The sequence below is a fragment of the Pelecanus crispus genome, chromosome 5 (assembly GCF_030463565.1).
Source record: "Pelecanus crispus isolate bPelCri1 chromosome 5, bPelCri1.pri, whole genome shotgun sequence".
In the NCBI taxonomy this organism is placed as follows: domain Eukaryota; kingdom Metazoa; phylum Chordata; class Aves; order Pelecaniformes; family Pelecanidae; genus Pelecanus; species Pelecanus crispus.
Window position 1 is genome coordinate 80,203,409 of NC_134647.1, and position 26,649 is coordinate 80,230,057.

General features: G+C 40.0%; 1 protein-coding gene across 2 annotated transcripts in view; it reads left to right on the forward strand.

Moving 5' to 3' along the window:
• Nucleotides 1-227: 227 nt before the first annotated feature.
• ABCD3 (ATP binding cassette subfamily D member 3) overlaps nt 228-26,649 on the forward strand; it is a 32,299-nt gene continuing 5,877 nt past the window's right edge. The window contains exons 1-15 of one of the 2 annotated variants that reach the window (XM_075710226.1): nt 228-343; nt 14,525-14,561; nt 16,650-16,748; nt 19,503-19,591; nt 20,507-20,576; nt 21,236-21,333; nt 21,986-22,109; nt 23,091-23,147; nt 24,378-24,520; nt 24,879-24,948; nt 25,390-25,459; nt 25,588-25,685; nt 25,764-25,855; nt 26,404-26,498; nt 26,575-26,641. In XM_075710226.1, coding sequence (XP_075566341.1) covers nt 228-343; nt 14,525-14,561; nt 16,650-16,748; nt 19,503-19,591; nt 20,507-20,576; nt 21,236-21,333; nt 21,986-22,109; nt 23,091-23,147; nt 24,378-24,520; nt 24,879-24,948; nt 25,390-25,459; nt 25,588-25,685; nt 25,764-25,855; nt 26,404-26,498; nt 26,575-26,641 — 1,325 coding nt within the window. Of the gene's footprint in view, nt 344-14,524; nt 14,562-16,649; nt 16,749-19,502; nt 19,592-20,506; nt 20,577-21,235; nt 21,334-21,985; nt 22,110-23,090; nt 23,148-24,377; nt 24,521-24,878; nt 24,949-25,389; nt 25,460-25,587; nt 25,686-25,763; nt 25,856-26,403; nt 26,499-26,568; nt 26,642-26,649 lie in introns of both variants that reach the window. The other variant, XM_075710225.1, reaches the window with a different exon arrangement.

The following is a 26,649-nucleotide window of genomic DNA, read 5'->3' on the forward strand; positions in this document are numbered from 1 at the left end:
GCGTGCGAGCCGGGGAAGGAGCGCTGATTACCGTTGTCCGCCTTGCACAACGCGCCCGCCCCGCCGCTCCCCAGGCCAGGCCCGGCGCGGCCCGCTGCGGGCCGGCCCGCCGCCGGAGGCCAGCCCAGGCCGGGCCCCGCCCCGCTCCCGGCATTCCCCGCGCCCGCTCGGCTCGGCTCGGCTGGCCTCGGCTCGGCTCGGCTGGGCTCGGCGGCTGCACTCGCACCATGGCCGCCTACAGCAAGTACCTGACCGTGCGCCACTCCGCCATGGCCGGGGCCACCGCCGCCGCCTGCGCGCTCCTCTGCCTGCTCAACAAGCGGCGGGCGGCAGCCCAGCACGGGTGAGCGGGCAGGGCCGGGGGCGGCGAGCGGCGGGGCCGGGGGGTGGGAGGGCCGGGCCGGGCCGGGCCTGGGGGCGAGCCGCAGGGCGAGCGCCGGGAGGCCGGGGCAAGCGGGAGCTGCGGTGGCCCTCGGCGGCTCTCGGCCTGGCGGAGGGGCTGCCCGCCTCCCCGCTGCCGCGGAGCGCTGCTGCCGACGCCCTCCGCCCGGCGAGGGGGCTCCTGTGGAGAGCGCTCCGGCTGCCGCCGCCGCCCGCCCTCCCCTGAGGCGCGGTCGGGGCCGCTCTTGCGAGGGTCCAACCCCCGCCGCCTTCTCGCTCAAACGGTGCTGCTTTTCTCCCTTTTCCCGACTGTGAACTAATGCTAACGAACAGTTGACTTGCAGGGATGTCCTAGGACGCCCTATCTGCCTAGGCAAAAAATGGACCCCAGCTGTTGTTTTAACGCTGCTGTGTGGCGGGTAAGGTACGTGGGTAACAATTTCGGAGAGGTAGCATCGGCTGATGTCGCCTGTGAGGATGCCGTACTGGCGTACGCGTGCTAGGGTGTGTACTTGTTAATCTCTGAAGAGCTTGGGTACCATAAAGCGTGGCAGATGAAGAATGTACCTCGGGCTCAATCCTGCCACGGTTTTAGCGTACTTGTGGCTGTAGATTATTGACCGTGGGCTAAAGAGCCGGTATGCTACAGCCGTACAGGTAGATACCATGTAGTTGCTACAAACTTCTCATGGTGCTAGGTCTTGATGGTGGAATGGATTTACTCAACAGACTTAAGTAATAACATAGCTGTGATTAAGCAACAATCCAGTTTTATTTAACTAACTCCTTTTGTACGTGTGCTATCTTTAAGAGCTTCATGAAGTTAGGTAACTTTGTCATACAGTGTGTCAGAAATCGATGTGCTGCTGACAATTCATGCATTTGCTACCTTACATGGTTTGCACGAGAGGAGAAACAAGATCCCAAATTATTGCTGAGAGTTACTCTTCTGTCAAACTTGTAGGGAGGGATGATATTTTTAAGATATGTCTGCTTAATTTAGTGAAATACTGTTGTAAAAAAGGAGAAAAGCTATATAGAAAGGCATAAAAATGGTGATCTGGAGAGTTACTGACACTGTAGTGCAAGATTTTCACACTTAATGTATTGTAGAATCGTAGAATTGTTTAGGTTGGAGAGGACCTCTTAGATCATCAAGGCCAGTCATTAACCTAACATTACCAAGTCCACCACTAAACCAATTAAGGGTAAAGTAATAATTAATTTCATGTTTCTTGGCTTGGTGGCTGGATTCTTTTTTAATGAAAGTAAAACTAGAACAGAATCAGTAAGGCTGGAAAGCACCTCTAAGATCATCAGTCCAACTGTCAACCCAACACCACTGTGCCCACTAAACCATATCCCAAAGTGCCACATCTGCCTGTTTTTTGAATGCCTCCAGGGTTGGTGACTCTACCAGCTCTCTGGGCAGCCTGTTCCAATGCTTGACTACCCTTTCAATAAAGAAATTTTTCCTAATATCTAATCTAAACCTCCCCTGACACAACTTGAGCCCATTTCCTCTTGTCCTATTGCTTGTTACTTGGGAGAAGAGACCAACACCCACCTCACTACAACTTCCTGTCGGGCAGTTGTAAGAGAGCAATAAGGTCTCCCCTCAGCCTCCTCTTCTCCAGACTAAACAACCCCAGTTCCCTCAGCTGCTCCTATAATGGTGTCTGTAAGAAAGACTAGGCAATATAGGTGTTCTGGGAGCATCTACGTTGTAATTCAGGTCAAGAATGGTTGGACTGGATGATCTTAAAGGTCTTTTCCAACCTAAATGATTCTATGATTCTAAGAATATTCTTTTCAAGTGAATCTCCTAGTTGTCCACGCTCACCTTGCTCTGCCTTTATTGAGGAGCGATCTTGCAGCACACAAACTAGATCACATTCTGGTTGGAGGCCATCTTCAAATACAGATGCAAGTCCAGTGTAGTTTTGAAGTGCATTTAGTATATTCCCCACTACTAGTAGCATTCAGTTGACGGGAGCAGGCTAGAACTTGTCCAGAGGAATGTCCCTGTCCTTGAAAGAAATATCATGTGGGTCCTGGGTTGTCCCCATAAACTGTTCTGCTTGCAAATCTTCTGATGTTGCTCTGCAGAACTTGCCAATAGCAATTGCAATGCAGTTAGCGTGAGAGTCAATATACTGAAAGTGAGCGTTAGCCTTAATGCTGAAGACTGTATTTGGCATGCATCTTTCCCGTATGGATCTTTGATTTTGCTAGGTACGGTGTTAAAAATCTGAAGGCATTCATATACATTAGGTGGACCAAACACTATTACAAGATCAGTGAGAATTGGAAGGTGAAGATAATTTATGAATTATGTTCCAGCTAATTCAGTAGTTGAATGGAGTTGAGATAGAAGAAAAGGGACAGATCGGGTCAGGCTATCTGTACTGCAGTCTTTCTGATACCTCATCCTTTGCTGCTGTAATCTTCCTCTCTGAAGCCATTTTACATTCTCAGATCTATTAGAAGTGCGGTTGCTAAAATAAGTACCATGCTTGCAAACTTGATTGTTCCACTTGTGCGTTATGTGTTGCTTTACGCTTTTGAGTCCCTCCACAGCTTAGGTCTTATTTACTACTGGTACTCTATTGTGGCCATAGATTCCAAACTCTTAACATCCAACACTCAGTTGCATCAATAATAGCTGTGGTGCTGCTTGAATGCTATTTTTGAGGATGGTTTTTGCCCACTGGTCTTCGTTCTTGTCTCCATGTTTCCTGGTGAGGGAAAGCTTGCCAGGAGCCTTACAGAATGCTACCTGTCAAGACTAGGTGGTAGGTAAGCTACGCTGCCTAGACAAAAGCATCTGGTTATTACCATTGCCTCACCCTCCTTTAGTCTCATTAGTTCGTGTATCATTCATTTCTTCATGTTTTGTTGCTAATGTAAATTATAGCATAGTTTAGGAAGGGATTGTCACTGTGCCAGATCTTTACATATTCCAGCATACTTGTGGTGGTATATGATGCTGACATATAATAACAAGTGGTAAACCTTTGGGCAGAAATGATAAAAATCTCCAGGGCCTAGCGCGCGCTCTAATTTCTGTGTTGTATTTCTCTCTGCCTCTTTGGGAAGAGGAAGAAGGCAGGAGAGTACAGCTGTCCTAAATTTATTTACTTATTCCTATGGAGAAGAATTTCACTTGCAATCTAGATGGTCTGGAAGAGGACTGGTAGTGTATCTGCTGCTTGAGGTTAACCGAGTAAAGTGTGTGAGGAACAGTGGTGACTGAGTTTTATGCGTGTGAATTCCTTTGTTCACCTTGGTAGATAATGCCTGAAAATGTTGTGTCATGTTAGTGTGAGATGAATTGCAGCTTCTTGAATTCTGGAAGGTGAAATTCTAGTTTTGAGCTTCCTAAGGGCGAAGGTGAATGTTGCAGACCTGAGTATAAACAGCAAAACACTGGCCTTAACATTCAGGTGAACCAATGAAGTGTTCTAGTGCAACTGTAAACTTCACCTGCAGAACTTCTTCCTCCATCTCATAGTTTATTTAAGAATACACACTTAAGTATTTATGCTTATACAGGCTTTATGTTCAGAATAACTGTTTTCTGTTTTGTTTTGTGTGCTTTTTTTAAAGTTTACCTGGAATGTCAGCAATAGTTCAGTATTGCTGCTGGCCAAAGCTGAAAAGTAAAATAACATACAAATTAAAAAAAAAAAAAATCTTCTTTTAGCAAATCAAATGCGTTTGCATGTGTAACAAAAAAGTTATCTTACACAGACTTTTCATATTATGTGTTATAGAATAATCAGTTGTGGAAGTGACAGCCGGGAGGAAAGAAGAAGCAACTTTCACCTACTTTTCTGCTGTCAGACAATAGGGGCAAGGTCCAGTATGACTCATATCAAGTAGAAATGTATGAATAATTAAGCTGTATATGTTATGCTAACCTACCTTAGTAGGTGAAAGGTCACTTAATTAGTGCTAGCTGGATTAGTCACAGATGTTCATCTATAAAAGCTATTACATCATTCATCAGTTTTGCAGAACTGAGAGGTGGTGTCGCTCGCAGTTTAGAACATATTTTAACTACAACTTTCTAAAATCCTCCAAAATAGAACAACATAGAACTGCTTGCTTATAGTAACTGACTAGTATTCCACATTACTTCCTTGGAGTAAAGCACTGTTTCTTTATTCGAGTTGCTCTCCTCAAAAAGTCTGTTTCCTTGGAAAAACTTCATTTCTTCTTGGGAGGGGGGAAGTTGTTGTATATAAATGCAATTATGACTTCAGTTGTAGTACTTGGTTTTTTTAGAATCATAAGAAGTTGTCTTGTTTGAGAGACTACATTATCCTGGGTATATGATACAGGAAAACCCAATCCATCATGAGCTGTTTCTGCAAACAGAAGTGACTCCAGCACTGATGATCAGTGTCTTGACAGTTGAAAATGTTGCTTCCATTTAGGCAAATAACTCATAAAATCTGTTTTGAAGACCAGTGGTTCTATTTTTTCCACTATTGAGTATTGGAGAAAGATTTAGAGTGGAAGAATGAAGGAAAACCAGCAGAAGACAGATCTGTGTTCTTTTCACTTTGTCCACTGTTGGTTAAAATCAAGAAAAAAGTTTAATGCCCAAGACTTTGTCACTCAGAAAGGTCTGAAAAGACTTATTTTTGGAATGGATTTTTTTTCCCCAAGTAATAAAAAGTATTGAAATAAAACTTTGAACTAATCTTTACTATTTTCCTAAATGATGTTTTGTGCTGTATTGCAGGTACTGTCTGGTTGTGTGCAAACACAAACAACAAATTTTTCTCTTTTAACAGCTGCTGTTACTAGGGGATAGCAGTTTCTTGCTATGAATTGCTATTTTAATTGAATGCAAACAGTCTCAACCTTACTGACAGTGTGTGAGTGGGGATTATAGTTTGTATTTGTGCCATATTAAAAAAAAAAGGCCAAAGCTGTTGAAATGCTGAGCCTCTCTTCACCCCCCTGCCCCCTGACCTTTACATTTCTGTTTCTCCAGTTTGGTTCACCTAAACATTGTAGTTCTTTAAACAAAAGAAACTAAAGCCATATTAAATATAAATACTCAAAAAGATGGTAAATACTGAAATAGGGTTATACAGTATAGGACTGTCAAAGAAACAAAAAAAGCCCGTAATGTACAACATATGTAAAATAAAACCAAGTTATATGTTACCTTTCATCCACAAAAATCTAATCCCGTGTCTGTTTTATGAGCTTTTTCTTGAGCATTAGACATTACTGCCTCAAACAAGAAGTAGCAGAATATTTGCTTAAGACTTGATTGCTTCAGAAATAAAACCTTAAGGGGTGTTACATAAAGGAGCTGGATATTATCCATTATCTCTCTAGGGAGAATTGTTCCTGAATATCCCTGCAGTTTAAAATAAAGTACTTGCACAAGCGGAGAAAGAACTCGGATTACTTTCAAAAAGAAGGTGTTTAACTTGTACAGCTTTCTGCTGGAAGAAGGGACTAAGAGGAGTAATAGAAGGTAATTAGGGCAAAGAGTTTGGAACTGCAAGATTAGGGAGAGGGAAGAAACAGAATGGAGTTAATAGGAAGGAATTCGTAATATATGGAAAATGTGACAAAATAAAAGATTTTAGGATCTGCCCTAGACACACATGCCTTTCCTATCACTCAGCCATGTCCATGAGCATCTAAGAAGATGCTAGGGTAGGGACATGTAATTTTGTATAAATTGAACTTCTGAAATGCAAGTGTTTGGCATCCCTCCTGTGGAGAGAAAAATATACGTAAAGGAAGAACAATGTATGCTTGGGGCTTTAGAGGTTAAACATGGCTGGAGCAAGGGGAAAGGCTCATTTGAGTTGAGAGGGGTCAACAGAGTTGTTGACACAGTGTATATCAAGTAGGGTTTTACACGGTTCATCTTGGGTGACGCGACCTATGCACTTGCCTGTCATTGGGCTTCTCAGCCTTTTTGTTCCGACAGAGTGGAAGTAGGTGTTCTGCTTATGTCATCGGCTGGACTGCCTGTGAACCTACAGTTTGGCAGTGATTGATACCAGTACAATCGGAAGTGATAGACACGTGTTCAGACATTTGGAGGAGCTTTCAGATGTAGCACAGAAGTTTAAGCATAGCAAGTGGCAGTTGTAACTTGAAGCAAGTCATATATTTTTATTCTGTTTTTGTATATTGAGGATGTTATTCTCTTTTGTTCGTTTGCCTCATTTCTTTAGGTTCTGAAGATGTTTGGGTGAGCCTTCCTAGTGTATTTTGTATGAAGGGACCTGTTCTAGTGCAGTCCCCCCTGACTGTTTGACAAGAAGGGTGAAATTCCATTGCTCCAGATTAATAAGACTGCTTCCATGTATGTGGAAGCTTTAAAAGGGAACCCATGCTGCTTTGTCAAAAGGTGGTAGGTGTCAAAAAAAAAAAAAACAAACCCAAAAAACTCTACACAACTACATTAAAGTAGGCTTATCCAGAATATGAATGTGACTGCTCAGTCCACTACTTGCTGTATGTGCACTAGCATTTTTAAAAAAAAGACCAAAAAAAAGACAAACCATATAGATAAGATTACTACAAAATGCATCTAAAATCCAATCTTGTAGAAAAACCTGCCTGGGGCTCAGAAAACCTGTCTCCAGCTGGAGGGTATGGAGAAAGGAGAAACCAGGTGACTCAGTCCTACTCCTAGCATTCAGACTGCCTTTGTTTTGGGCCTGGGTAGTTAATTAGTGGTTTCTGTCTTATTAAGTTGCATAAAATGATTGCTGTCTAAGCCAAGATCTAGTTTAAGTGTGTGCAATGTTGTGAAACTATTTTCTTTTTCACTTTGCAGGGAACTAGCTAGAAGTCTTTTTCCACTGTTACCCATGAGGGAGAGCTACAGCCACAGCTCAGGCCAGAGCACAAGCTTACGGAAAAACTAATAGCTCTAAGGTTTTTCTTTACATGTCACTTTGTTATTGTGATGCAGACTTCTAGTGAAACTTAGAATTTCCTCTCCAACAGTTCTGCTTTGTTGCTGCCTTCTCAAATGTTTGTAGAAACTTTTTGAGCTTTAGCAAGGCAGAGCAGTGCGGAGCCCCCGGCTGCAGTGACATAGCTGTCTGTGACCTTCTCGGAGTCCCCTTCTTGGTTGCCTGAATGCATTCCCCTCACATTATTTTTGGTTATGCTGCAACTAGCCACCAACCTAGAGCCAAGAAAATTGTGCTCTTGATTTCTGTGTGTGCTCAGGGTGTACTGCGTAAATGGGCATGCTTTTGGACTGTGCCCAGGCTTCTGAGTAAGGTTGCTGCCCTTGACCTGAAATAACTGTACTGTTGCTCTCTACTCCTCCGTGTGGGGCATGCAATTTGAAACTGTGTCTACCAATGAGCGTGCTAGGAGCGACACTGTACTTTTCTCAGCATAGCTGTTATTTCTTCACGCTATGACCAGGTATGCTGTTGCACTCCATCTTTAGTTATTTGAATTGTATCCTGTCTTTACAATTTCACAGTAGTATCTTGACTGCAGAACTGACCTGAAAACTGCACAAATGGTCGTGAACTATTACAAAATCATTTATCTTGCATGTTTTCTTTCAAAGCTATGAAAATTGCCCAGTGCCATTCTAGAATGTAAGGTCTGCAAAATAGAAATACAAAGGTTGCTTAGAGGTAAGAACCCTTTGAAAAGCTCCACTTATCCCCAAAACAGATATTCTTCCTTTGCACTTTGTTGGGCAGAAGCTAGTCATCTTATTTGACAGAAGGAAGGTAGCATGACCTGAAATTTGTAGCTTTTTTTTGCAGTTGAGCACAATACTTTCAAACCCTTATTTCCTCTTCACCTGTCGTTAAACTGGAAGTCTTGCTTATCTCTCTCTTCATCTGCCATTCCCTGTTGTTACGCTTAGCTTGCTGTAGATTGCTTCCACTGCACTTTGTTCTGGAAGGAGGCAGGTATTTATAGAGACACGAACCCTTTAGCTTTTTCCTGTTTGCTAATAAATACCACAGAACTAGTGTTCCTGAGACCTTTCAGTAACTAGACTCAATGGCCTCTTGAAGGCTTTTCCCGGTTTCTCAAATGACTTTCTTCTTCAGTAGGGTTGAGAATGATCCTTTTTGGGTAACCACCATTGTCACATGTTTCTTTAGAGGGAATAGCTTCTCTGGTATGGAAATAGAGTTAAACCCAAAGACCGAGTGCTGTGACCAACACTGCTTTGGAGACTGAAATCGCGTGGTATTATCATCAAGTTTTCTGCCTCTCCCCCTGTGCTACGCTGCTGCCTTCGAAGTAGGATCAGCCGCCAAATGCCTGTACAGGATCCTGAAACTCTTTCTTTAAAACATCTTGCTGGTTTTGGCTGATCATGTTTCTCGATGTTGGGGAAAGGTGTTTTGTTCTATTGCCTACTGTCTATTGGGTAAGTACAGTACTTGCCTATTTACTTATCTTTAGTAAGTTGCTATTCAGTTACCATGCATGTATGAATGAAAAGTTTGGTGTAGTTGTGTCATCCCAGTACTGCTGATACCTTTCTTCACTTGTTGCATGCATGTTTGCTCTAAAAGCTCTGTGCAGTTAAATAGTGGGTAGCAGGCTACAGCTGAGATGCTGCTTTTCATGAAACTTCTTCAAGTGATACATGTGCCATTATATCTCTAGCCTGTTCATGTGTTTTTTTAAAAAAAAGAAAAAAGTAAAATCATAGAATGAATGATTTAGGATAGAAGGCACCTCAAGAGGTCACTTAATCCAAGTGTCTGCTCAAAGCAGGATGCACATTGAATTCAGATCCGGTTGTTGAGGGCTGTGTGCAGTGAGATCTTGAAAACATCCAATGACAGATTCCACAGTCTTTGGACAACTTGTTACAATGCTCTGTTAATCGTAATAGTGACTTTTTTTTTTTTTTCTTTTCCCTTTCTCCCTTATATCCAGTTAGAACCTCCCCAGTTCAGTTCATGTCTGTTGTCTCTCTTTCTCCTGCTGTGTGACCATGTAAAGAGTCCATCTCTGTCTCCTCAGTGGCCTCTTAGGTGATGGAAAGCTACTATTAGGTTCTTTCAGTGCCGCCTTTTCTCCAGGATGATCAAGCCCTTTTCCCTCAGCTTCTCCCTAGAGGGCTAGTGCTCCACCCTCTGCTGTACCTGCTCAAGTTTATAATTTTTTTTTTTTGTACTGGGGATCCAAAACTGATCATAGTGCTCCCTATCATAAATGGTAACCTTGATAAGGGGCATCTTAAGACATTGCTGTAGTTAAAAGTGGCTTTTCATGTACACCTGTTGTAGTCACTGAAGTGTTAGTTTGATTTGGGTCTGACTTTAAACACCATGAGCACAGAGGATCATTTTGAAAGAATGCTTTGTTTAGCATGAAGGTAGCAGTCAGAGGAAACACCATGAAAATTGATGTAGAATAAGCTCATGCTGATCTTTATATTTTGTTACAATAGATGGTCACATGAAGCAGATCAAAGTTGGGGTTTTTTAATTATTATTATTTTAATACGAATAAGTCTTTATAGAAGTTTCTTCTCTCCCCATCCCCAGTACAGAGGAAGGTATTTACAGAATTACTTAGTCTAGGTATTCTGGAAGTTTATTCCATAGACAGATCATCTGAATCAAAAGTACTTTGTATCTCATTCTACATGATTTGTTCTTGGCTTTGTGATCTTTGTTGCTGCAGGGGGGTTGCTGCATCAACCATGGTGGTCTGTGGATGAAGTTCTGCCTTTGAAAGTTAAATTCAATTTACTGATTGCTTTAAAATTTAAGCCTGACACTGGAACTTTGGAGAAAGACTTGACTAGTGTAATAGTAGTACCTGTTGAATACAGGCAGAGATATGTATATAATTAAGATTTTTAATGCTTCCATAGAAAATTGTAAAGAAACTATGCAGAAACACTTTTTAAGTGCAGTTTCATCTTGGAATATTCTGTGTTCCTATCCTTATCCAAAACTATTCCTATCCAAATCAATAGATCTGGCTCAGTGTTAGCAATATTTTAGTACCATAATTTTTCTTATCTTTTTTTCCTATATATTGTCTGGGTAGCCCTTGTCAAAAACCTCGCCATCACCATCCCTCCTTGTCTGTGAGGGTGTGAAGGAAGCTCAAAAGTCTGCCCGTTATCTACTTGCTACTTAAATGAAGTCGGTTATTTCATTACTGTATTGGCAGGTCTTTTTTCATAACTCCCTGGCAGTAAACTTAGTTTCGGTCAAGCATCTTCCATGTGGAAAACCTGAAAAACAAGCAGACGTTGGAGATGAGTTATAGTAAGTTAAGTAATTCTGCTACACAATCCTCTGTTCTATTGGTACAGTAAGAGCTTGGAAGGAAGCTAGCTTTTAGATTTCTACAGGTTTTATTATTTCAGGGAAAGAAATTAGAGCAGTTCAATATACAAGTTTTTGTGTAGTTTCGAGTAAATGTTACCGTATTAATTTGTGCTTGACTCCTGCTTTCAAAATATTCTCTCCAGATGTAAACTGTCATGATTCAGTTTAAAAATCACATTTTTAAGCTGCAAAGTTAGGCATTCAAAAATGTAATCATTTACTTTCCTGGATGAGACTGTTTTATGGTATATGCCATACTTTTTTTCTTGCCATAAAGTTGTCTTTTGAATTTTTCTTCTTGTAGTCTTACTTTGTCACCGTACCTTGGTTTTTTTTGGTCACCTAAAGCAAGTTCCTGTGTTCTCTTAGTGTTTGTAATATAACTATTGAATTCTTTTTGATAAGATCTAATGCGTCAAGGGAACTGATGGCTGGAAGTAAAAAAGTAATCCAAATCCTGGGAAGGGCAGGAGAAAAATCTCAGGACTTTCTGATATAGAAGGAAAAGGGGAGAAATGAATGGTGAACGGTCACTGCACAGTCCTGACTTCGAAGTTGAGAGGAACAGAAATGTGTTCCCCATCGGACACTTTTCACATCGCTGCTGAATCCAGTGCTACTCCCATTCAGACTGTCTGGAAGTTGTTTTTACTTTGGGATCTTTCATTGTCCCAGCCAGTCCAGCTTCAGCCTCAATACATACACTCAGGGAAAGGTTTCATTGCGAGTACCTTGTGATGAAGTGAGAGTAACTACGCTAAAGATCTTCTGCAGTTTGATAGTAGCTGCCTGAATTGTAATATTGATTGAATAAGCATGTGATGAATTGTACGAACCTGAGCTGTATCACAGCTCTTACCTTACCGCATCACCAGGTCAAGCATCAGTGGCGCTTGAGTCTCAAGGCACTCCTGTGATAATAAAAAGCACGAGTTAACTCAAACTGGAGAGCGATGTGTGTGGATAGGGTAATTGCTAAAGTTAACATTGCAGCAGAAGGCAGCCTTGTGTTTCTGTTCCAAGTCTTTACACTGTGCTGCTCAATGATGGCCCCTGTACCAGAGGAGGTATTTGCAGTAGAGAATTTGGATAGCAAGTAGCACTTACCTTCCTTCACCAATAAGGCTTGTGATGCTCTGGCATTAAGTAAATGAGAGGTCTGGAATAATGGAGGGCTTGAATCTATTCCAAATGTTAGCGCTGTCTGCTGTAACCAGATAGTCTCGTTGTATTCTTGCTGACTAATTGAGGGTGTTATTTAATCTTTAAATTCAATGAGAATGCAACCACAATTCTCTCAAAAAATGTTCTACAATAGTATAATGGAGTTGAGTAGGGCCAGTAGGTATTGGACTGAAAAAATGAGACTCTTGAAAAGGAAAAGTTATGCAGTAATCAGGCTGTAGAAGTTTTATTCTAGGCAGAACTATGGCACAGTCTTTTTTTGCAAGTAAAATGGTCTTGTTAAATAACAATGGATTAATTTTTTTTAATAACAAGAACAATATTTTTGGAGCTATGTAGCCACATTTATTTTTCTGCCTCTAGATAATCCATACTTCATATATAAGATTGTTTCCTTTCTTATTGAAGTGTTAGTCTTGTTTTGAGCTTGCATTAATTTTTTTAGAAAAAGAGAAGAAAACACTGTTAAGACTCTTTCTATTAGGTTTTGAATTTACAAATACTTAATTTTTGTCTTAAACTTTATAAATAAAAGTTCTAATTAAATGTGAGTTCACAATTAAATATAAGATCACTGTTTCTGAACAGACCTTTCTCGTTAATGGACGATCTGTTTCAGCTCAGTTCAGTAGTTTCAGCTACTGAATTTCTCTCAACAGCTACTGTAGGAAAAACTGTATGAATAAATACATCAAAGGTCTTCAACTGCCAGAATAATTCTGGGCCTCATCTTCTTAATATATTACTAATTTAATGTATTCACTTCTGATCCTTTTAAAGCTGAAATAGTTGTGTATTATGAGTGTTGTGACTTCAAACACTGGCAGGCCTTAAAGCAACAAAGCTAGGAATTGTAGCATATCTAGAAGAGCAGCATACTTTCATTTTGCATTACTGCAAGTCATGAATCATCTAGGGAAATACCCACATAGTTTGATTACGACTTATTCACACCTAAGAATACTACTTTTCTCCTAGTCCCAAACCAGATGTGATTGGTCTGATCCGTACTCAAGGATGCTTGGTAAATCTTTTTGTCAATCTTTTGTACTTTGAAAAATTACAAGATGTATTGAGAAGTTGCTTGTACCACCAGTACATTGCTCCTACATCACCAGGACGTAGTCTCTAACTAGATCGTTTCTTAGGCTCTGCACACTGTTACTCTTTCCGCAGACATACTTCCATCATGGCCTGATTAAGTGTTACATTTCTTCTGAGCTCTTATTATTTCTCACCCAATCTGCCCTCTGCCGCCCTTCATGTTCTTTGTTCTGTCTTTCTCACAAGTAGTCTTACAAGATTTTTATCTTCTCCTCTCAGGCTTCCATCTCACCATTACCTTTAATTAAGTTCTTGTTAAACTGGCATCTCTCCCTTCTCACTTGCATGGTCTCCTCCTTCCTGTCTTTTCTCATATTCTTCTGCTACCTTGCCTCTTCTTCCATAATAATTAAGTTATTTCTCTTCATTGGTCAGTGACAGTCATAGATCTTTCTAATCATCATAAATTAAAATAGGCATGTTTTCATCCTAGATATTTTCTTTGCGGAGCTTTAAAGCACAAGTGTGAAATGATGCTGTTGATAAAGTTGTGGGATAACTGGTTGTGTGGCAGCCTGCAGTTATTTTGATGTTGTAGGCGGCAGGAGCAGTGCCTTTCATAGTTTCTGCTTCCCTGTAATTTCTTAGGTGCTGTCTTGAAAATGTATGAATGTTGTAGTTTTAAGGCAGCCTGCTCTCAATATTTTAGTATGATGGTTGAGAAATGGTAGGTTACAGTTTTAACATGGTTAGCTGTCGCTTTTAAACTAGATAAACGCATAAGCTCTCCCAACAGCTTCATGTGGTTTTCTGACACTTAAATGTTCAGAAAGGAAGACAGACAAACTATAACTGTCTTATATGTCAGCTTGCCTTTCTTAAAAGGAGAGGAAGAAGAGAGCATTGTACTTTTGAGTGGTTGTTTAGCACTAGTTGATAAATACTTTTCCTCTAACCGTTCTGTAAAATGCAGGGGAAGAAAAAAGGACAGAATAAAAAGTGGCTTCCATTCTAATGCACACCTTTGCAGGAACTTGGTTTCACAGGACCTGGCTTTTTTTTTTCCCCTGCAGCGCATGTTTAGGAACAAATAATCTTTATATATAGTAAAATGTGTTATTTGAAAGTCAAATATAATGCAAAACAAATCTGTTTGGCTTATGTAGATAGTGCGAAACATCAAAGTTGGGTTGTTTGGATTGCTGAATCTGCGTTCCTGTAGTTTTCGTTTGTGGTCAGTGGAACCAGGTGGCCATGCTTGCAAAGTACATGTTAGAAACATAAAAACAGTAGGAGTTGATGGTACAGAAGCCAAGGTAAAGCAAAACTCGGAGATGAAGAAGGCTGGCAGTTTCCCTACATGAAACTGAATGCTGGAAGGAGTAAGGTTTCATTGAAATAGTATAAAAACATAAGTTTGACATAAAAGGTAGCCCTCTTGTGAAGACACTGTACTGCTTTGAAATAAATAGATAGGGGTATAATCCCAAGCTTTGCTTTTTGTTTCTTCTGTGTAGAGATCAAGACAAAGAAACGTGTTAATAACAAGTAAAATACTTTTATTTTTTTCTCCACAGTAAAAGAAGTGGAAAACAAGCATTGCAGAACAATGAGGTAATTCTTTCTTCATGTAACACACTTGTAATAATACTGAGGGTTTTTTTAACTTTAAGTCATGTAATTGTAGTTTTATTTTGGACGGAATGATGGCTGTGGTGCGAATGTGGTTTGAATGATACTTTCAGACTTGTACTGGTGAAACAAATGAAAGAGTCAGGTTAATCACGTATGGCTGAAGTTTGACTGCATAATGATACGTGCTTGATGTGTACCATGTGCTTTTTCATCTTTGTGCCTTGTGAATGTTTAAGGACTAGTGTTGTAAGTTTGGCTGTATGCATAGCAACAAACAGCTGCCTGTAGATTTGGTATGACTTGTATTTGCTTTTTATTTGAAAGAAAAAAAAGTATGGAACAAGATGTATTTCTAAAAAGTACTTCAAACTTCTGGTAGGAGGTTTGGCATTTCCCTGGTCTTCTGTGTGTCTGTTTAATTCATTTATTTGAAAAGGATATATTATATCCCTTTAAGACAATTTTTTTTGTTTCATGTTCAAATAAAATAAAACAGCTACCCCAAAGGGCAGAGCCCATGATTAGACATATTGGGCCATAAGATGTTATGAATAGATAACTATTCCATGTACTTCTGTCTTTGCTGAAAACTTAAGAAAAGGCTTGCACTGGATAGGTTCAGCTCAGACATCAGATATGTTTAGTCAGGTACTCCTCGAAATTTTGCATGTCAGACATTGTGTTTGTCATTTCTATTACAGAAAAGCAGTAATGTGTAGGGTTACTTCATTAGGCCTGGACAGTAGTCTTTAGTTGTTGGGGTTGCTTGAATGTTTGTGTAAATAATTTTTAATTTAAATATTTTTATCATCTTACCATGTAGCATACTATCTGGCTAGAATTCTTATCTGTAGCTTGTGTTCACATAGTTTTTTGAAAAGGGCAGGACTATAGTTGACTTCATCCCATGAAAAACAGGTGTAGGCTTATTCAGAGTAAATTTGTGTTTGCTGGAGCTCAGAGCTTGCACTTGTTGCCCATCATGTTGCATATGTAAACAGTAAGTGAAGAGATTAAGTTGGGCTCTTTGTGCAAGTTTTTGTGGTTTAATCATCCTTGGCAATAAAAAAATAAAGTGCTTGATAGGATTGTCTGAGTTGATTCATGGTGAATCACAGGCTACTTTCTTTGTTTTCCCTGTTTCCCTAGTTTTTTCTTTCAGGTTTTCTGTCTTGCGTATGTTGTAGTATTACTATAGGCATTGATAGCTTATGCTTCACATGAGTCTTGGGTAGCAAAGATAGCAAGATTAGGTTGATTAGACAGGACTTATTTTAAGTACACATGTATGCCCTTTCAGTCTGTTTTCAGGACTGAATCCTTATGTCACAACTGTGAAAGGAAAGAAAGAAAACAAAGGAAAGAAAGAAAAGATACCTGGACCATTAGCTTGTTAAAAATTATTCAGGTTAGTCAAGACAGAAGATAGGGTTATATGGAGTAAACAAATGCAACTGACCCAAACAAAAGGTGTTTGGGTATAGCAGGGGTTTTAAGTCTGGTAGATTTAGCTCACTAGGAGTGTGTTGCGCTGGTTTTTTAGAAGTAAAGGAATAACAAATTCTGGTTTCACTTGAAGCAAGTTTGGGCTGTACAGTCAAGGAGTTTAAACCATTGATGGTCTAGACAAATGATGGAAGGCATCTTTAAAAATACTGGCTGATGGTGTCTTCTAGAGACAAGCAATGTTAAGAAATGGCAGATTGCATTATAACTTGTAATTGGATGTTTTAATGCTGTGGTCTGCATTGTTTGTGTATGACTTTTAACATACATTTGAAAATAAATATTATTTTGTATCATGGCAGCTACTTCCTATTGCAATTTGTTTTGATAGCTTAGTTCTCTTACTTAGGATTTCTGTTAGCTGTGAGGGCATACAGACCCGATTCTTACATTTCATTTAACTTGTGTGAGCAAGTCTTAAATTGGAGGGAAATATTGCAAACGCTGCAGAAGGAAGGTAGCCGTAAATAACTTGGATAGGGCAAATATCACATCAACATTTAAATAATACATGACCAAAAAATCTCACTTGTCTTGTTTTGCTTGTTCTATGTGAAGCAGAAAGAGGGCAAGAAGGAGCGAGCGATGGTGGACAGAGTGTTTATTGCAAGAATATGTCGAATCTTGAAAATAATGGTCCCTAGAACATTTTGTAAAGAGGTAAGTATTGCCTGTGGTAACAAATAAAAATGAGCATTTTTGGAGTTCTTTTGTAATTGCACCAGAGTTTAAACAAAAGCATATACCTTACTTGAATAAGACTAAATAGTACTATACATTTAGCAACATATTAATATAAAAATCTACATGTGTGTTCAGTTGTTAGATCACTAAAAATTTGCATTCTGGTTTTGGTTACGAGATAAGCCATTTACTGTCAGCTAATAACTACTATCTGTAGCATAACTTTTAAAAGGGCATCCAGGTTTTGTTTGATTTGATGGTGGTGGTTTGATCCTGGCTGGATGCCAGGTGCCCACCAAAGCCGCTCTATCGCTCCCCTTCTCAACCAGACAGGGGAGAGAAAATGTACCAAAAAGCTCATGGGTCGAGATAAGGACAGGGAGATCACTCAGCAGTTACCGTCATGGGCAAAACAGACTCAACTTGGGGAAAATCAGCTTAATTTATTACCATTCAAAACTGAGTAGGAGAGAGGAGTGAGAATATGTGTAGGGTAACGAGAAAAAAACCCACATATTAAAACACCTTACCCCCACCCCCCCTTCTTCCTGGGCTCAACTTCATTCCCAATTTTCTCTCCCTCCTCCCCCCATGCAGCGCAGGGGGACAGGGAATGGGGGTTGGGGTCAGTTCATCACACGTTGTCTCTGCTGCTCCTTCCTCCTCAGGGGAGGACTCCTCACACTCCTCCCCTGCCCCAGCGTGGGGTCTCTCCCACAGCAGACAGCCCTCCATGAACTTCTCCAACGTGGGTCCTTCCCCCGGGCTGCAGCTCTTCGCGAATTGCTCCAGCGTGGGTCCCTCCCACGGGGTGCAGCCCTTCAGGAGCAGCCTGCTCCAGCGTGGGTCCCCCGCGGGGTCCCCAGCCCTGCCAGCAACCCTGCTCCAGCCTGGGCTCCTCTCTCCATGGGGCCACAGCTCCTGCCAGGAGCCGGCTCCAGCGCGGGCTTCCCACGGGGTCACAGCCTGCTTTGGGCACATCCCCCTGCTCCGGCGTGGGCTCCTCCCCGGGTGCAGGTGGGTCTCTGCTCCCCCGTGGGCCTCCATGGGTGCAGGGGCACAGCTGCCTCCCCATGGGCTGCACCAGGGGTGCAGGGGAATCTCTGCTCCGGCACCTGGAGCACCTCCTGCCCTCCTTCTGCACTGACCTTGGGGTCTGCAGAGGTGTTCCGCTCACATATTCTCACTCCAGCTGCAGTTTTTGTGTTCTGGCTTCCCCCGCCCCGCCCCCCCCCCCCCCCCTTCTTAAATATGTTATCACAGAGACTGTCGCTGTTGCGCTTGGCCTTGGCCAGTGGCGGGTCTGTCTTGCAGCTGGCTGGCATTGGCTCTGTTGGCCATAGGGGAAGCTTCTAGCAGCTTCTCACAGGAGCCACCCCTGAACCCCCCCGCAGCTACAAAAACCTTGCCATGCAAACCCAAGACAACACTTCTCTGTGCAAATACTTCCTATCTTTAAATAGCCTGCTGTTCCTCCATTATTTTGCTTTTGTAACTTATATATAGGCCAACCCTTGTCAGAAATTGAATTTTTCAAAAAGTCTGTTAGCATCATTTCAGGAAAGCTATGCAGACTAGAATTTAGCAAGTTAAAATTGTTTGCCTCAGCATCTTTCTCATGCTTTCCAGAACACTTAAGTTTTTTAAAAAGAGCATTAGTTAAGCTCAGAACTATACTTAAGTAGTATATTAGAACTTCAACATACATCAGGCACAAGAGCAATGAATTCCAGTGTACAGAATGTAGAGCAAGCATGGCAGCCAGCTAGCCTGGATGAACAAGGACCTTTGACAGCTCATTTACAAAAAAGAAGTACACGGAAGGTAGAAGCATGGGTGGGAATGCCTCTGAGAGAGCTGACAGAGCTGGCGTCCATCAACTTCAAAAGGTCATGGCCATCAGAACAGGGTACTGATAATCCCCCCAAAACCCAAACATCACTCCTGTCTTCAAAAGCGAATATACTGGAAGCTACAGGCTGCTCAGCGCCACCAGATGCCTGGTAAGGCTGTGAGCAAATCCTCCTGGAAGCTAACTCTGGCCACGTGAAGGACAAAAAGGTGACTACAAACAGCCAGCGTGGATTTATGAATGGCAGATCGTGCCTTACTTAACCTGATTGCTTTCAGTGATGAGATGACTGGCTGTGTGGGTACGGGAAGAACAGAGCATGTTGAATACTTTGATTTTAGCGAGGCCTTGAGATTAAGGCCTCCCCTAGTGCCCTTATAGCCAAACTGAATGGGCTGGATGAGTGGGCAGTGAGGTGGATGGAAGACTGGCTGGACTGTTGGGCTTAAAGGTGTTTGATCAGTGGTACAGGGGCTGACCGGTGACTGGTTCTAGTGGCCCTGTTTTGAGTGGGGAGTTGGAGTAGGTGCCCTTCAGAGGTCCCTTGCAACCTATATGACCCTATGCTTATGGCAGAAAAGCGTCTCAGAACAGCAGTAACTTCTTCATCCCCGCAGTCCTCCATCCTATAAGATGCGTCCAGTATATGTATCGACCAAATACACCTTTTTAAAAGACAAACTTTCTCCATAAAAACGTAATCAGTATTCTATTAAAAATACTGTATGCTAATGTGTTTCCTGCACAGTAAGCAAATATTGCATTAGCTGGGGGCAGCAGGGTAATACTTTTCCGCTAGATACAGTTGGACCACTTACTAGAAAAAAGTGGTGAATTTTATCTATTGTTTAACTGTTACACTTCTATTTTTGTACTAGACAGGTTATTTGCTGCTTATTGCTGTGATGCTGGTAGTCCGCACATATTGTGATATTTGGATGATTCAAAATGGAACAGTCATTGAAAGGTATCTATAAACTTTTTTTTTTAAAACATTATTTCTTGTGCTTAACAGGGAAAGTAATCTGTCAGAACACATATTCAGACATTTTATAGCTTGCTTATTTATATGAACCAGTTGGAAAACTGGTATAGTTGCAATTTTTTGGGGAGGGGGATCCCTATATTTTTTGAAAGAAAATAAATTAATTTTTAATCAGCTGTTTTTCTGCTGTTGGACACAATTTTATTTTTTTTAACAAAAAATTACTTATTAAATTATTTTCAGTTCTTTTGGTCACATTTTGTACACTGAAGACTAAATCTTACGTTGATCTGAACATCTAAGAGGGCACTTCAGCATGGTGGCATAGTGGTTCTACGGCACAGACTCAGACATGTCGTTTGGATTTTAGGACTGTTGCTTCTTCCTACTGAGCTGTTTGCTCTTTAGATTGATAAGCACAATGCTTTCAGTCTTAATGTTTTAGAAAGTGTTTTCTAGACCACTCATTATTCTTTTTGGTCTTGTTGCTGATTGAAGCAAGTAAGAATTTGTCTTGAAGTGTAATTCAAAATGAGATTGTATTTCAGGAGAGCCTTTCAGTGCTTTGTAGAATGGAAGGGCTGCTTTGTTTCTCTCGTGAGAATCTATGAAAGCAAAGAAGGGAAGGAACTGGTATTCTGTGACCATGAATTTCTGAGCCCTTAATGCAGGCAATTACTGCAGGAGCAGAAGGGAGATAATTGCTTTGTCTGTCACTTACCACTTAACTTACGGAAGTCTGTCATACTTGATCCTACAGCTGATACTGTGGGTTTCCATGATGACTTTTTTTTTTTCCCTCTGTGTGGTCCACTGAGAATTTGTCCACTTAAGACATGCTGGTTTATACTTTCTTGTTTCTCTTGTAACTAACTCTTAGTTGATGGTTACTTACAGTGCTATCATTGGGCGCAACAGAAAAGATTTCAAGAAATACTTGTTCAACTTCATCGCCGCTATGCCTGCTGTAAGTGCTTTTCTCGTGCCAGCCTTTTAGTAGAACATATTTTAAATGTAAATTAAGAATTTGAGGAAAAGATCTCAAATGAGTGTCTTAAACCCCATGGAAATCAGTTGTTTTACATGCAGGTCTGTATTAAGACACATTTCATTTTCTGGCTCCAGTGTATCGGAGACTTTATCAGCATGTTTCCCTATTGATTGCAGCTATTTTTCTGACAGATCTGTTTAGGTTTTCAGGTTGGTTTTGTTGATGGCAATTTTGACTGATAGCTTAACGTGCCATCTGTAGTACTGCGTAATAACATCTTATGGATTGGATGATGTTTCAACATTGTAGGTGTGGGATTCTTTTGACACCATTGAAGATGAAGATTTCTTCTTAGTCTTTAATTTTTATATTTCTTACAGCTTCTTGTGAGATTTGGTATGTTTTTTTCCACCCTTTAACTTTTCTTCAGCTTATCAGCATCTCTGACCTGCACCAGATAGAATTAATTGTTACTACCTGATAGGTAACGTACCTGGTTTACAACAGATTTAAAAGCGAATTGATCAACTTAAGGTAGCAATTGTCAAATTGTGTTTGCACAACCTATGCTGCAAACTGATCTAAGTATATTAAACCTTGTTAGCTAATTATTGAAATACTGTCTCTTATTTTAGATCTCTTTAGTGAATAACTTCTTGAAGTATGGTCTAAATGAGTTGAAACTTTGCTTCCGAGTAAGGCTTACCAGGTACCTCTACGAGGAGTATCTTAAGTAAGTAACACCTTGTTAATGTCTAAGAGTTTTAAAAACTAAATTGATTAAAATCAAACCAAATCATTTTAAGTACATAGTAAGAAGGTAGCAAGATGCTTAATAGGTTAGGTGTACTGTTTAGAAAAGGCTTTTGGTTGCAATTAACTTGCAGGTAAGGATGAGTGGCTTATTGAGGTCGTATATGGCACAGATACAAAGACAGCAAAGTTGGCTCAATTAGGAAAAACAATAATGCACTGTACTGCTTCCATTGCTGGGTCAGCTCCTAAAGTACTTCAGTTGGGCTAATAATCCTGCAGACTGCATTGGATGCATGAACTTCAATAGCTGCTTATGCCCTCCTGCACTGAATTTTGGTTGTCAGGTGTGCTGATGCAGAGTTTGTGAGCACTTTCTAGCTTTAAGTGCAGCAACAGTGCATAGAACAGCATGGGCCTGAGCTTCAACTAAGACATCCTGGAGCCTAAACGGTTCTGCAGGATTTAATGTGGATCTGATCAGGCAGAAGCACAAGCTTTGTTGTCTCCATACAGTCATTTAATGTTTGCACTACTTTCCATCTCAGTTGTATGAATCAGGAGGGTTCCAGTTATTTGAGATCCCAGGTAATTCTTTTTTTTTTTGCCACTTACCTATTGTTTTGTTGCAGAGCTTATACGTACTACAAAATGGGAAATCTAGACAACAGAATAGCTAATCCAGATCAACTCCTTACACAGGATGTGGAAAAATTCTGTAATAGTGTAGTAGACCTGTACTCAAACCTTAGCAAGGTAAGTCTTTTCAGAGAGAACTTTGAGTAATAGCTGTGGGCGTTTAGGATGTGATGTCAGAGCTCAAAACAGTTGCTTGCATTTATATGAGTATTGTTTGGAGTACGGTGCTAAGAAAAATTGTTTATGATATCATTTCACACACTCTGTGGTTTCCATGACCTCTGCTAAAGCACTGTTGTGGATTGTTACAATTTGTATTAAATTTTCTTTTAAAGAACTTGCCACATTCTTTTGCAGATGAGCAGTGATGAGTACGCTTTCTCAGCTAGTTAGGTTTCAGAAAAAAACCAATGGCTAGCTTTTAGTTACATACAAATATTATTTTGGGTAGGGAGGTGTGGTCGAATAAGCATTTCCCTCTGTTTCTAGTGTAGATTTAGGGGTTTTAGGTAATGAAGTAGAATACTGTTGAAATTTTTAGACTAAATATTTTTTGATGCTATGTTGTTCATAGAAGCGGAAGTATAAAGCAAAATACAAGTTGATTTGTTCAAAAACTTCTGGCTACAAAATCTGTAGTTCAGCTGCTCTAGCTTTGAGAGAGTGTGTACAGAACAGGATGCTTGCAAATTGGAATATTGCTTATATCATAGTACATAGGCAACTATATGGCATTATTCTGCTCAGTATTTCTCACAATTACTTCAGTTAAGAAGTAGTCGTGGGGTCTAGTCCAACTTTGCTTGGTGAGCAGAGTGTTCTTACAGGCCTAAAATAGTGAAGTGCTTTTTTATATGGAATGTACTTTATCTGAAGATCATGATGCTTTTATGTTCAATTCTTAAGTGAACGTTTTCAGGAAGATGTCATGTGGTTGAGATTCCTCTTTTTTTAGCATTTAGCTTGTATAATAGGTTAACCAGTGTTGTGTTTTTAATGCAGAGCTGGAACTGCTCTTGGGGTGGTTGGTGGTTTCTGGACCATTTTATATTCATATTATGTTGTTGTTCTAATGGTTTTTTTATGCTTCTCTTACAGCCCTTCTTGGATATAGTTTTGTATATCTTCAAGCTAACAAGTGCAATAGGAGCTCAGGTAAATTGAGTGGTGTTTTTAGCATTGTAAGCAAATTTTCCCTTCTTTGGTTGTAGCCTTGTACCTGTTTGGAGTCTGAGGAAAACTTTAGATGTTAATTATAGATTCATCCATTATTTGAAGGGATATACTGAAAATAGTTAAGTTTACACTTAATGTTTTGTATGCTTATAGTGCTTTCTGTCTTGAGGCAAGCAACATAAAAAACAGACTTTGCAGGCATTCGATCAACTATTTTAAGAAACAAGAAAGTTCTTTATTTTCTTCTAGCAGTTACTTGGGAATCCCATTTAGTACAGTACCCTTCTGGCTGCTTTTATCTTGCATGACTTCCATTTAAGGGAGAAAATAAGTTTTCTGTTTCTTTGCAGCCTCTGTAAAGGGGAGCTGTTCCTTTCATCGAGCTGTATGACCATTATATTCTTCTCCCCACCGCCCTTAAGATGAATCATTACAGAAATAATTCTTCAGCTTAGTAAAATGGTACATTGTCAAAAATGTTCGGGGTTTGACAAGAAGTAGCTCTGGGACACATGAAGTAGATTTTGTAGAGACAGACTGCAGTAAGGCTTAGCTGAACCTTCGGTAATTTTTCCAGTCTCAGATGTCTTTGCATTGCTCTCTGTAATACTTAATTATTACAGGCAGTTTATGCCAAATTCAGTTTATGCCTTGGTTTTATTCTGTGCCACACTTCAGTAATATTTAAAGATGCTGTTTGGGAGCCATGGTTTATTACATCTTAGGATCCAGAAGAATAAGAGATCCCTACCAGGACTGCTTAAGAGAAGCAGGAAATGTGTTGGGAGGTGTATGGATCAAAGAAGGGAATGGGATTGAAATATTGACTGCTATGACAATGTAGCAAATACAGAGAAAAGGAAGTAGGCAGAAATGGAGGAGAGGAAATGAGAAAGGACCAGGAAATTATTAATGAAATAAGCTGGGACAGTAGAACATGGAGATCGCACTGGGTGATGATAAAAACTTGAGTAGAGGGCTGGGATGGGAAGGGCATCTGGGGACAGAGAATTAGTAAAATTAGTAAAACGGTATCTACAGCACAAAAGAAAGGAGCATGATGGGAATTGCAAGAGTCATTGAATTGGTAACGTAGACACGCGGGAGGTGAGAATCAAGGGATTCATGCTTTCTGAGCATTTTGAATACAGATGTTGCAATTTGAGACCACCTAGATAGTAAGCTTTTATTCTTTTTTGATATTCACAGGGTCCAGCTAGCATGATGGCATACTTGATTATTTCGGGGTTTTTCCTTACACGTTTAAGGAGACCAATTGGTAAGATGACTATTGTCGAACAAAAATATGAAGGGGAGTACAGATACGTCAACTCACGGCTTATTACAAACAGGTATAGATTTACTTGGATGGCAAGATATAAGTGACAAAGTAATACTGTGGTGTAAATGGAAGCTGTATGTTAAAATGTATTTGGAAAGTCTGATGCTATCAGTTCTGAGCAAAGTATTTGCATCTTTCTGCAGATTATTACAAAATAATTGGTATGTGCGTTATATTCCTAATTCAAAAGACAAACTGTAGCTTGGGTATAGTAAGCTTATGTTCTACTGTTGTGAAAAAGTCCAAACTCTTATTTCATAGGGTAACTGAAAGAACTGTGTTTCTGTGTCTTATGACTGGCTTTTTCAAAGACTGTCTTTAACAAAATGAAGTTGCATTCTTTGTGGGTTGTCTTTTATTTTTTTTAGTGAAGAAATTGCTTTTTATAACGGAAACTTGAGAGAAAAACAGACTATTCACAAAACCTTCCGTAAACTGGTAAGACTTCTTTTATCTTTTAAAACACTTCGAACAAAATTTCTGTTAATTTTATCATGGTGATTTCTGACATATGTTAATATAAATTGAATTATAGTGGCTTGGTGTTTATGCTCTACAGTCATTGGATTTAAAAATAAATTAGTCGGCTATAAGCAGAACACAAGTTTCTGATAGAATGGTCTTTCTCTTGCCACTTACCTCCTTTTTACCCACCACAATTACTATTTTCTCGCTGCTTAGTTTGACATGCAGGTTGTTTTGATCTAGAGTGCAAGTCTTTGCGGCAGGGACACGTGTGCAGTGCTTGGCACAGTTAGGTGAGGTATTTGTGACTTACTGAAAAATAACTGTATTTGGAATCAAACTTCTGTAAAATAATAAAAGATAGTGAAACAGGTACTGATATAGTTTGACCTTTTTTCTTCTGTAACTTACCAGGTGGAGCATTTGCATAATTTCATCCTGTTCCGGTTCTCTATGGGTTTCATTGATACTATCATTGCCAAATGTAAGTGTTTGTCCAGTGCTAATGGACTGCTATAAATAACAAAGTGCTAAGCTTTTTACATGAGCATTCTCTTTTTTGTCTTATTGCTTCAATTAACGTGCAGCTTAATATTTACTCTTAAACTGCAGACCTTGCCACTGTGGTTGGTTACCTGGTTGTTAGTCGTCCATTTTTGAACTTGGCTGATCCTCGTCATCAGAATAGTACTCATGCAGAACTTTTGGAGGTAAATAGAACAGAATTAAAACAATTTCCTGAATTTAAATTTTGTTGGTCTACATAAAGAAACTTTCTTCTGCTCTAGGATTACTACCAAAGTGGAAGAATGTTACTGAGAATGTCTCAAGCTTTGGGCAGAATAGTCCTAGCAGGCCGTGAAATGACAAGATTAGCTGGGTAAGCTGAGTAGTGGTTGTGTAAAATAGTCTTTCTTAAAGTTATGTTGTTCCTGTTTCTTATCTCATTTTTAAGAAACTGACTGTAGAATTAAAACAAAATGAGCTTATGTGCTTTGTTCATTGCAGCACCCTGAAAATCTACAAATTAAAAACATTTTATGCTGAAAACATATTTGAAGACGTGCTAATTGCGTCCACTAGTAATTTTATACCTGAATAGTAGCAGCATGCAGTCTGAATGTTTGATTGAAAAGACATTGTCAAATACTTATAAATCCATTATGATAATTTACCAAACTATTTTTTTTTTACTTCTTAAGAGGAAAAGTTATCAAATATTTGGCTATTACAGGAAAAGGTTCTTGTAAATATTGTGAATATTGGCCAACCTCAGTGCAACTCTAGAATGTAAACATTCTGTTTCTGTGCTGGGTTGAATAACTTTGTCATTTTGACAGTTTAACAGAGTACTCATTAGAGCTTCTGTGGCTTTCTAAAACTTCTGAAGATTAATTACTTATAGTTCGTTTATTTTCTTTTTTTTAGTTTCACAGCTCGAATTACAGAATTAATGCAGGTTCTGAAGGACTTGAATAGTGGCAAATATCAGCGTACTATGGTGTCGCAAGAAAAAGGTAGATGTGACATAATATGAAATACGTGCATCTCTGCATAGTGCTCCAGTCTCTAATACTTTTTTCTTAATTTAAGATGCAGATAAAAAGCAAGTTTTGCCTTTGATTCCTGGATCTGGAGAAATTATCAACACCGATAACCTTATCAAGTACGTTT